Source organism: Triticum dicoccoides, chromosome 2A (assembly GCF_002162155.2).
Source record: "Triticum dicoccoides isolate Atlit2015 ecotype Zavitan chromosome 2A, WEW_v2.0, whole genome shotgun sequence".
Classification (NCBI taxonomy): domain Eukaryota; kingdom Viridiplantae; phylum Streptophyta; class Magnoliopsida; order Poales; family Poaceae; genus Triticum; species Triticum dicoccoides.
Window position 1 is genome coordinate 784359313 of NC_041382.1, and position 12253 is coordinate 784371565.

Sequence of the window (12253 nt, forward strand, 5' to 3'; positions counted from 1 at the left end):
GCGGCGGCGGCGGCGCGGGAGGAGCGCGCGGCGGCGGCGGTGGTGGGGTGGCGGCGGCGGCGCGGAAGGAGTCGCCCGGCGGCGGCGGCAGCGGAAGGCGAGGATTAAAACCTAAAAACTGATACCATGTAGAGAGAAGATTTGCAATACAATAATCGTTGTATTGATGGGATGCTGGTGCACGTATATATATTACAGGAGAAGGCCTCTACTTCAACTATACAAGACTAGAAGATGAGTCACAACTCCAATACACGTGCAATACAAAACACATACTCAACAGATCTCACGATCTCAACTAATATGAGATATCATAAAGTCTTTCCCCGATTAAAGCCGGCCACATACATGTCCTCTTCCCACTCGTCCCCTCTCGCCCTTCCCAGTATACTACAATTGTTAGGCTTTGGGCAGAGCCAGACTGCAGCAACCACTACACGGACAAGCAAGATGGAGCCTGTGTTCCGATAGAAAGCAAGAGAGCAAAGATTGATTGACCCTGCCGGCTGCGGAGGGCCTCGTTCAGATCCCCTCCACTGGCACCTTGGGAGGGACGAACCGCAACGCCGTTGTCTTTGGATCGAGGTCAGATCCCCTCACTGCTCATTAGCTTCAGTAATCCCTTTGTGATATCTCTCCATTCCCCTTGTAGTCTCTTGATGTAACATTTCCGTTCCTTTTCTTGTGGTATTCAGATCGTAACCTCATGCCCGGTGCCCATCAACAACAGAAGATTTGGTCAGGCCCCCTCACTAACTACTCAGTAGCTTTAGGAATCCCTTTGTGGTATCTCTCAATTCCCTTGTAATATCTTGTTGTTACATTCTGCTTTTTTTTTCTCCCTTTTGGTATTCAGATCGTGACACCATCCCCGGTGACCATCAGCAAGAGAAGATTGAGTAAGCCATGGATCTGGCCATGGGGGCCATGGGCTCCCTCCTCAACAAATTGAGCGAGGTTATCAAGGAGGAGTACAAGCTACAGAAGGGCGTCAAGAAAAAGGTCAAGTCCTTCTCTGCCGAGCTGGATATTATGCGCGCTGCCCTTGGCAAGGTGGCAGAGGTGCCACGGGATCAGCTCGACGAGCAAGTCAAGCTTTGGGCTGACGATGTCAGGGAGCTGTCTTACGACATGGAGGATGTTGTTGACTCTCTCCTGGTGCGTGTTGAGGGCAGTGACCCCAATGCTGATCAGTTCAACTTCAAGAAGCTCATGGCCAAGATGCTAAACGTGTTTAAAAAGGGCAAGGCTCGCCGTGAGATTTCCACAGCAGTCGAAGAGATCCATGAGCGGTTGCAAGATGTGACCAGACGACATGAAAGGTATAATCTTGCTAATTTACCTGCAGCGAAAAGGACCACCACTGACCCTTTCTGGGAGGTTTTCTACGGGGATAAGAAGAATATCATCGGCCTACACAAAGCAAGGGACGATATTATCAAGAAGATCAGTGACGGTGATCCAGTGTCCAAGGCGCATCTCAAGATACTCTCAGTTGTGGGATTTGGAGGATTGGGCAAGACCACACTTGCCAGAGAAGTATATGATTCCCTTCCAACAAAATTTGGTTACAAAGCTTTTGTGTCTGTGTCTCGGAATCCCGACATGAAGAAAGTATTAAGCAATCTTCTCTTCAAACTTGACAAGGAAAAACACGCTAGTATGAATGCAGCAAACTTGGATGTAGAGCAGCTCATCATCCTAGCCCGTGAACTGCTTAGCAAGAAAAGGTACGCCGCACCGATCCAACCAACCATGTCATTTATATTGCTGCAGATGCCATCCACGCTAATGGCACGTATACATCTCCAGTATATAATACATTAAGACTTCTTGTGGCCTAGTTGTACATCTAAGAAGCACCCATAGCGTCAATCCTGCCGGAAACGACGATTATAATTTTGGTCAAAAGAAAAGGATAACTAGCTAGTGGGTGATGCATATATGTATCTTTCTATTTAATACTAAATTTCTGTAGATGTTTTACCTCATTATTAGATAAGGAAAAACGACAACACCTTGGAAATCATCTCACCTTATTTTCCATACTTCTCTGATTGTGCATTCACATGTTCCCATGCCTACTTCTATTTTTTTAATATACCTAACGTGGCCTCTTGCCACCTGTAGCCGCAAAGTAGGGCGCATTGTCATTCTCTACTTGATCCTTGATTGATCTAAATAACTGACATGTTCTCTTTTTTGAAGTGCACACCATATAGTCTCCTTACTTCAGAATTATAATAATTAGTATATATTTTACCTTTCCTTTCCCTAAACCATACAACATATGGTCGCTTGTCTCATTTCCTTTTCTTCGACAACAGTTATATCTTATATAGATAGAAAATAGATTTTTTTATCAGAAATACCTTTTGGATCCCGGGATCCATGGAACCTGGAATTTTGAGAAATTCAGAAATCATTTTTTGAAGTTTCAAACAAACACGCACATGCCTACGGATGTATACTACGTTTCTGTAAATTCTCAAGATGAAACATGTTTTGGTCACAAAAAAGTAAAATCACTTATTTCAGCACATGTACTTGTTTATTTCATTTGATAAGGAAAAAGACTTCATCTCTTAAAATCATCTCACCTTATTTTTCATGCATTTCCAATTGTATATGTGTTCCCACGCCTACTTCTATTTTTCTCACTGTACCTACCTTGACCTCTTGCCACCAGTGGGGCTCTGTGTCATGCTCAATTTCATCCCTTTTTCCCCTCTAGAATACACTTAAGCATGTGTATCACATATGCATAGGAGAAGTGGGCAAAGAAGACCCATCCACAGTCCACGGTTTACATAGATGGCATTTAGCCAGAGGAGACCCAACTACTCCTGGTATGCCCACCTAAACTACCTCTGCAAGAAGGGTGACATATCACCCTTAAACAGCCCAGCTGATTGCCACACACACCCCTCATCATAAACTCTTCTCAGCAACGGCGGCGCCAGGAAAAAAAATTCTGTGGGGTCAAAGCTTTACAATACTCACGAAGACCTCCTTTCCGTTCCTCTTGATACAGTGTTTGACACATAGGCCGGCTGCTTTGCCGGCAGTGGGACGGGCGCTGGGCCAGCGAGGCAGACTCGGCAGGCAGTGCGAGCTCTGGCTCCTCTCCTCCAAGCTCGTTGTAGCCTCCATGTCCACGGCTCCGGCAACGCAATCGACAGCCGCCTACTCGGCTCCTCGAAGTACCATCTCCTGGGAACTCGCAAACCATTTCAGAGAGAGAGACGCCTGCGTCGCTCAGGGGGCGACTCGGGCGGAACCCTAACCGCCGCCGCCGCCGCCCCTCCCTCGCCGCCACCGGAGGACGCTGGCGGGCTAAGCCCGCACGGCAGACAGCGACGGCGGGGCGTTTCTCCGTGTGCTTTCGGTGGGGGAGGCTCGGACCTCCGCGGCTGCGCGATGCGGATTCTCCGGCAACTCGGCGGCCACCCTGGTGCGGTCAGGCGGATCCCTCGGCGGCGCTCTCCTGTGAGGTGGAGGCTGCGGTGCTCCCTCATGCTGCGGCAGTGAGGAGCTCGAGGGCTTCGTCCCTCCAGTTCTCTTCTTTGGAGCGGTGGGGTGGCAGCCCACGTTCCCTGCCTGGTGGATGCGCCCGTCAGGTGGTGGTGCGCGGTTGCTAGCTCCTCCGCTGAGGGCGCGGCTGCTGGTGGTTGTTCGATCTGGCCGTGCTAGGTCAGATCTGGCTCGCGGCGTTGGCTGGCGACGAGGATTGGTGGTGGCTCCTGCGTGTTGATGGCGCTGTCGAGGCGCAGGAGGTGTACAGGCCAGCGGATGTGCGGGTCTGCGTGGGGTGGGTGGTTCTTGAGTTGCTCCGAGCGAAGGCTTGCCTGGCTCGCGTTGGCCGGTGCTGGCGGCGCATGTGGGCGTCCTTCCTTTTCTTGAAGGCGTCATCGTGGAGTTTCTTCACCAGCTTCATCCTCAGATCTGGTTCTTCGGGTGAAAGCCTAGACCCGTCTGGGTTGGGCAACGGCGTCGTCTTTACGCCGTTTCCTCCTTTGAGGCGTTGCTTTGAAGACCGGTGATCCTACTCCGTGCTTCCCTTGGGCTGGACGTGCACGGCATCACGGTTGGCAGGTGCCCAAACGGTGATGCGCGTGGTTGGCGTTGCGACTTGTGCGGCAACGACGATAAAGGCGTGCAGAGTTGGGTCGTGGCTTGTCCTTCTGATGTCGAAGGTCCGATTCGCCATTGGGTGCGCCTATGTTTGTTTCTCACTGTGACAGACAAGTCGGAGCTACGTGTGGCAGGGCCCCTGCGGCAACGATGACTCCATGAGGGTGATTTCAGCGGACGGTGCTCTTCAAAGGTTGCGCTGGACTAGGTCGGTGCCAGGCTTGCAACTTTCTCCCACGAAGCGCATAAAAAAATCAAAGCTGCCGGTCCCTGACGTCTCGGCTGATTATTTGGCTATGGCCGACGAGGTCTTTGGGTGTCGTTCGTTTGGAGGGGTCTTGACGGGTCGTCAATGTGGCAAAGTCGGAGTCTCCTACTCGGGGAGAGGTGATGACGATGACATTGCAGGCAGCTTCGATGGTGTCCTCTCCTCGACGGTATGCGTGATCTTGTGGGTGCCAGGTCGGCCGGTGTTCCCTTTTTGCGGGCGTGTTGTGACGGTTTTCGTTCAGATTTCCATTAACTAACCAAGCAATTTTCTTTTTCTTAATTAATGAAAATGGCAAATCTTTTGCCTCGTTTTAGAAAAAAGTACCGTCTCCTAATCTTCTCAACTTGAGGGAGATTAAACATTTGGGGAACAAAAAAGGGACTGAGCGGGAAGAGAGATTGAAGATTCGATGGTTTGGGTCGTGTTTGGTTGCCGTTGTGAATAGTTCATGCATCACATACACTTCTCAACCCAGCCTGGTTGAGCAAAAACATGCCCTAATACGCCATTTGCAAGTTGTTTGCTTACCTGCATCTAGTGTCCCTGCATTAGGTAATACGCAAGGGCACTTTGTTTGGTTGCCTGCATTGGCCCAAGCGGCACATAGACACGACATTTGGTTGCATATAGCGTACATGTTGTGCTTACCTTGTACCCTAGTTGGTGAGCTTACCCGCAATTATCACACCTAGCACACCAACGCCACAACACAACAATTGCGATGAACCGGGCAAAAATGATGAAGTTCTTCAGCTTCAGCCCAAACTGACGATCCACCTTGACACCTCCAACCTTGCCACTGTCAACACTGTTGCCTTCGTGCTTTCGCACCCAGTCGGAGTAAGCTTGTTCTGCTGCCTGCCTAGTCTTGAACCCTCTATGGTTGTTGTTGCTATACGATGACACTTGTGCACTGGCTTTTTCTCATGAACTGTAAACCCCTGGAGCCTTACCGATGAACACAACATACCACTTACCCTAGCAATGCACAAGAGCAAGAGTTGAAGCAACAAATCAATGGAGCACACAAGTAGCAAGCAAAGTAGCACACAAACAACAATGTAGCAGAAGAGAAGAAGTAAAGCATGCATGATCATACGGCATAGCAACTTCTACCTAGTACTACCATCGTGTTATCCTACCACCACATCCAAAAGAGGGTGTCGTCCTACCACCGCAAGTTCATCATCGTGAGGGGTTAGTATATACCACCTCACCAAAATATACAAACCGTCAAATAGTTTTCCAGCCCTAGCTACACAAAATGTACGTCGTCATCGTCATCGTCGTCGCCACCGCCATCGTCGTCGGTGATCATGCACGCTCACAGGCATCACTACTCTAGTAGTAACGCCTGCCCAGCCAGGTCCTGAGCCACAGCACCCTGTGAGCGTTTGCCATGGCAACAAACCCAACACCCTGGGCCTTGTCAGTCCTAACTCCACTAGAGATGAGCTCACACATCTTGTTCAGCACAAACATGGACATGAACGGCTGCCACTTCATGTTGTTCGACCTACCATTCTTCTTTGCCTTTGCTGCTGCTACCTTGAGTGCAGCGGCAGCAGCAAGAGTTGGCTCAACGAGCACTACTAGCACATAGAGGGAATCAGACGTGAACACCTCTGAATCAGGTGCCATCTCGGACATAGGCTGCGAGTCCTCGACAAGCGAGTGGAGCAAACTGGTTGTCGGACAGGACAAGTGCCTGACTAAGATCTTGTGTCCGCGTGGTCATGTCCTACAATCGTAGCACGCATTGACAATAAGCATAGCACACAACATACCGAACAATCCATGAAAGCAGGAGCATACATGTACATGCTTCATCACTATCATATCAAGCACATGCTTCATCACTATCATACTAATCACAGATCTAAGCACGAATCAACACAAGCACAAGGTTCAACTTCAAACTCTGCTACTAATCTAGCCTACCACATGCTTGAACATCTAGCCCTACCACAAATTGCAACAACATAGCAATCAACCATATGAGCTCATAGATCAGACCACTAATCAACCATGCATCTAGATCAAACCCTAGCTGCAGCTCAGATCTAGCTAGAAGGAACAGAGAGAAAGGGGGATTGAACTCACAAAGGCCATGGCTGCAGCTCGGGATGAGGGGTGATGGTTGTGGAAGATCAACGCCGACCGGTGAAGGAGCGCCGGCCGATGAAGATGCATCGCTCACTTCTCGTCGGTGCCGATACGCGTCGGCGGGAAAGCTCGAACAGAGGGAGAATGGTGGCGGGAGTTGGGGCGGTGAGGGAGGGGGCTAAATAGGGGTGGACTCGGCGGGAGGTGAGCCGAAATCCTCCCGCCGATTTTTCGGCGACGCGGGCGAGCTCGCGCCATCTCCCTGGTCGCACGAGGAGAGAAGCGCGTCGCCCTCCCCTGCCTTGTCCGAGCCAGGCTCGCGAGCTACTGCCGCTTCGCGTGTTTCCCCTGAGTCTGGCCTGGACGTGCTTTAAGTTTCGTGCGATATGGGCCTCACAGTAAACGCAGGCAATCAAACGGGCCAAGTTTTTCTTGCGCGGGCCAGGCTGGGCCATATGCGGGCAACCAAACACGCCCTTGGAGAGAGAGGGAGAGCATGTGAGCTGGAATGGTTTTCCTACTAGATGGCCCAAAATATTCACCGTATGTGTGAATGAGAGTGGGGTCAGCTGCTGTGACCTATGGGTTCAGAGGAGTACTCATAGCTGGGTTTCAATCAGCAGCCAAAAACCTGTGGGGTTAACTGACCCCAGAGCTCTAACGTGTCCTAACTCAATAAGAAAAAAATGTTGGTTGTTTAGAGCTGTCAAGATCGCTGTCGGAAAAAAAATGTCAGTTTCTTTCTTTTGTTTTTTCTTTTGGACTTGGTTGTCTTGTGGCCCCAGCGAGCTGCATGTATCAGATGGCTGTTTTATAATATAAAGCGGGGGAACCCTTTATCATCAAACACTGAACCATCAAAATTTCAAACATTAAAATCCAAAAATCAAACAAACCCACTGCTCAAGTGATAACAATATAGTACCTCATATGGATTACTGAGGTGGTTGACATGCTTTCATATTTTTGATAAAAAAATTGTTTTTTATTGCTAACATGTACCTCTTGTGTTTCCATATGCATAGGTACTTTATAATTATTGATGATTTATGGGATAAAGAAGCATGGCAAACAATCAGACTTGCACTCGTGGACAATGGGTGTGGAAGTATAATAATCACTACCACCCGACATGATGATGTCTCTAAAATATGCAGCTCTTATAAAGATGATATGATTCATAAGATGGAACCTCTCTCTCACAATCACTCCCAAATACTTTTCTATAGAAGAATATTTGGAAGTGAGGTTTGTCCTCCTAGATTCCAGCAAGTATCCAAAAAGATCTTAAAGAAATGTGCTGGGGTACCATTAGCCATCATCAGTTTGGCTAGTTATTTGGCTAATAATGAGAGGACCAACCAAATTGATCAATGGTATGTTTTGCTCAACTCTATTGGCCGTGGACTTAAAAAAGGTGATGATCATGTGAAGAAAATGAAGAGGATATTATCATTGAGCTTTTATGACCTCCCTTCTTATTTGAAGACTTGCTTTTTATATCTAAGTATCTTTCCAGAAGATCATCAAATTAGCAGAGATCGGTTGATAAGAAGATGGATTAGTGAAGGATTTATCCAAGTAGAAGATGAAACTGCTAGCCTGCTTGAGCTTGGAGATAGCTACTTCAACCAGCTAGTAAACAGAAACATGATCATTCCGATAAACATGCATGTTGATGGCAGGGTTGAAGCTTGTTGTGTACATGACATAATGCTGGATCTCATATGTGAATTATCAAGCGAAGTAAACTTTGTTACTGTATTGGATGTTATCAAGGGAGACACAGCTTTGAAAGAGAACTTCCGCAGATTGTCCATCCAGAAGAGCATGACAGATCTCACCACCACTCAGATGGGTACCACAAGCATGTCACAAGTAAGGTCTTTCACGGCTTTTAGTCCTGTTGTTAGTAAGATCCCCCCTCTCTCTATATTTCAAGTTTTACGTGTATTGGATCTAGAAGGTTGTGATCTTCGAAAAAGTCCTGGCATTTGCCTTAGGCATGTTGATAAATTGTTACATTTGAGATATCTGGGGTTAAGGGGCACAAAGGTTGGCAAGCTCCCTATGGAAATAGGAAAGCTACAGTTTTTGCAGACACTAGACTTGCAATTGACCAATTCAAAAGAATTATCGTCCAGTGTCGTTCAGTTGAGGCAGTTGGTGTGCCTAATCCTTGATTCAGGTATGTCACTACCAAAAGGGTTATGCAACCTGACATGCCTTGAACAGCTGATGGGGCACAATATGAGCTTTCGTTCTGAAGAACCGCAAAAGAGCTGGGCCATATGACCAGGCTAAGAGAGCTCAGATTGGATGTTGGGGGAAATGATGAAGTTAGTAAAGCTTTGATTGGGTCCATAGCCAAGCTACACAAACTCGAGCGCCTGGAAATCTCCGTTAATGGTAATTGGCTGCACGGTTTGGTGCCGCCTCCAAACCTACGCAGGCTTAGTTCATACAACCAATTGCGGCTCATTCCTGCATGGATTTGTTCTTCATCGCTGCCTCTACTCTCCTACCTTGATCTAACTGCCTTTGAAGTGCGCTCCGGAGATATCCAGAACCTTGGGATGCTGCCGGCTCTCCGTTATCTCGCCCTTGACACAGGCAATATCAAAGTAGTGTTGGAGGAGCTAGAAGTTAGCGCTGGTGCCTTCCCGGAGGCGAGAGTATGCCTTTTCCACAGAATTATACTGGTGAACCCTACGTTCCAAAAAGGAGCTATGCCAATGATTCAACGCCTTCGCTTCGGTCTCCGAGTGAATGACATCCTCAGTCCTGAGTTTGATTTGAGCATAAGGAACCTTCCTTCGCTCAAGCAACTCAGAATTGACCTTTCCAATAAGGAAGTCAGCCCTGAGGATTATTCTGAAGCCATAGACACGCTGAGGTGTGTGGCAGAGAGCCATCCCCAAAGCCCCACCCTTCGTGCTGATGAATACTGACATGATAGAGAGGTACTCTCGTTTCTGCATTTAATTCTCAGTCCCCTGTTTCTTTTGTCTTGTCTAACAACTATTTCTTTTGATTTCAGGCCGAGTTGAGCCGAGCGATAAACAAAACCCGATGTCCAGGTACCAATTCCGTGCAGTTGTTTTTCCTACATCACGCATATGTTTGTAACTAGTAGTATTATCGTTTCAGCATCTTCTTTAGCTCTCCACTGTCTGTTTACTTCACCACACCATCAAGAATGTTTACTTCACCACACCATCAAGAAGACGCAATATGAACCATGGTTTTTCAATTTCAGTTTCAGAAAAATTTCAGCACCAACCGAAATCACCGAAATTCAGTGAATTTCAGTGATTTCAGTTTCCATTTCAGCCAAATGACTGAAATATTCACTCAAATTCAATTGAAAATTTGAAAATTTGAAAAAATATTTTGAAAAAAATATTTGAATTCCTGTGTTGTACTGAAACTGCTGAAATATTTTGGCTGAAATGTAATATTTCAGTGTCTCCTGAAATTACTGAAATTCAGTGAATTTCACCGAAATCTCACTGAAAGTGAACTGCATGTGATTCTTTGTCTCTGCCTTTGGTTTCAGCTAGCAGGAGGTGGTTCCGTCGGCATTGACTCTCTATCCCACAAACCTCTATGTCAGCATGTTCAACTTATGTTCCTTCTATGTCAACGAAATGAAGTCCTGTGTACTTTTGCCAGTACATATTTATTTGGTCAAACTGGTTTGTTCAGTGTGTAATAAGGCTACGTTTGGTGGTGGTGCGCCAGGTTTTTTGTCCCTTAGGTTATGTTCCCAGCGAATGTAACTAGAGGGTTTTCCTGGCGTGCATCCAACTCAGCGGACCTATTTCCATTTTCAACTATTGTGTTGAATACTGTCTACACTCTTGTAAGTTAAAATTCTGTGATCCTCTATTCTGTTCTTGTTTTCCTCTGCTCAGGAACCATTACATTTCTAAGGTCCTCGGTTTTACTGCTTGAAAGCTAGCTAGCTCATGATGAACTATCCTCTTTTCACTTTCCTTCCAAATGAGTAGTTTATGATGTACATCTTCACTTTTTTTTAATGATTTGCCTGGCGCCGATGCTGCCTCCATGGCTGCTGCTTTAAGGCTCCTTATCAATTCCTTCCTCAAATTCGATAGAACAAAGGCGTAGTCAGTTCATTTATTTGGAATTTTGGATGCTTCACTTTCTAGTGGTACAAATGCCGACTAATTTTCCTCATCAGCAGTGAGCTGAGTTAGTGTTCCACAGGCGACAACAGGGTAGTGTATTTCTGACAAGAACGAAAATATATGATCTCACTATATTTGCCAAAACCTTGGCACACAGAAAGCTGAAGGTACTTCAGCTTTGTCTATCACAGAGTAACAAGTGTCAGCATATTTAGGTTCGCTTGTGAATTTTCTTAGTGTCAACAAAAGAAATTTGTGAATTTTCTTATATAGCGTCAACAAAAGAAACTTGCCAAATCTGAAATTTGAACAAGTCTAACTAGAAATCAACCTTCAATTCTAGAATTTCAGAGTAAATTACAGAGAACAGCTCACCTAGTCGACGCGTGCTGCCGGTGGCCCTCGCCGTCGTCGATCTGCTGCTGCTTGCTACTTTTCTGGTTCTAGCCTGCACAGCTCGGGAACTCGCCGGTACTGTCCTCTCGGCTACTGCTAAATGGAGCGCCGACGAGTAAAGATCGCACCGGAGGGGTCGCCGCCTTAGATCCCCTGCCGCCTCCGCTCGTCGGCAACGACGAGCGACCGATCGATTCTGCTTCAGCCTCCCGTTTCTGTATTCACGAGCCTGTGGCCTGCGTGGCCCAACTAAGAGAAAGACTGAATGGGCCTATGGCTATTGAGCTTTTTTTGAAAAAAAAAATGCAAATCATATTTTAGAGTTTCAAAACGTTCCGAAAACAAATATACATGAACAAACAGATGTATACTACGTTCCTGTAAAATTTCATGATGAAATATGCTTTGGTGTGAGCTGTACGAAAACACAAAATTCGGACTTTTATACTCCCTTTGTTTCTAAATATAAGTCTTTTTAGATATTCCAGTATGGACTACATACGTAGCAAAATAAGTGAATCTACCCTCTAAACTATGTCTATATACATACATATGTATTTTGTAGTGCAATCTTCAAAAAGACTTATATTTAGGAATGGAGGGAGTAGTGAATAGCATGTGCTAGAAATACATGAATTGTTTTTGTGTAGCTTTCATCAAAATTTATTCATCGTGAAAATTTACAGAGAAGTAGTATAAATTCCTAGATTCTTGTGTATTTTTGCATATTTTTTCAAAACGTGAACACTATGATTTTTATTTTTTATCAAAAAGAAAAAAGAAAAAAGAAAAAAGAAACAAGCCCCAGCAGGCATTTCTCTATAAGGAGGTCTTGATAGACGGGCACGAATGCTATATCTAATCTATGGCGAAATGTAGCATCTCGTCCACGGTTGGTCATGGTATGGACGATCTTCTTCTTTGGTGCCCTTCGGTGTCACATGCGCCTAACTAAGAAATGGTCCCCAGCACATTTTTTTTACAATGTTCATTTTGTACCTAGAAAATGTTCATCATTTATTTAAAAAATGTCCACCACGCATCAAAATATGTTCAGAATATATTTTTAAAAATGTTCATCATGGGTTAACAAAAGTTATCATTGTGTATTGAATAGATTTTCACTGTGTATCTTAAAAATGTTCAACATATTTAAAAACAATTCATTGTGCAATTAAAAAAGGTTAAACGT

The 12253-nt window shown here is 46.0% G+C and overlaps 1 protein-coding gene across 2 annotated transcripts; it reads left to right on the forward strand.

Moving 5' to 3' along the window:
- Positions 1-384: 384 nt before the first annotated feature.
- On the forward strand, positions 385-10402 carry LOC119357299 (disease resistance protein RGA5-like). Of its 2 annotated transcripts, XM_037624297.1 has the most exons (6): positions 385-585; positions 696-738; positions 857-1730; positions 7537-8389; positions 9552-9591; positions 10071-10402. In XM_037624297.1, the coding sequence occupies exons 3-6, from the start codon at positions 907-909 to the stop codon at positions 10097-10099; spliced, it is 1746 nt and encodes a 581-aa protein (XP_037480194.1). In that variant the 5' UTR covers positions 385-585; positions 696-738; positions 857-906; the 3' UTR covers positions 10100-10402. The 2 variants fall into 2 exon arrangements, with proteins under 2 accessions (XP_037480194.1, XP_037480193.1); XM_037624296.1 differs by lacking the exons at positions 9552-9591; positions 10071-10402 and having other exon boundaries at positions 7537-8940.
- The last annotated feature ends 1851 nt before the right edge of the window (positions 10403-12253 follow it).

Coding starts and splice junctions, on each gene's coding strand:
- LOC119357299 (XM_037624296.1), top strand. CDS start 907: ATGGATCTGGCCATGGGGGCCATGGGCTCCCTCCTCAACAAATTGAGC. Junction 1,731..7,536: donor GAACTGCTTAGCAAGAAAAG/GTACGCCGCACC, acceptor CCATATGCATAG/GTACTTTATAATTATTGATG.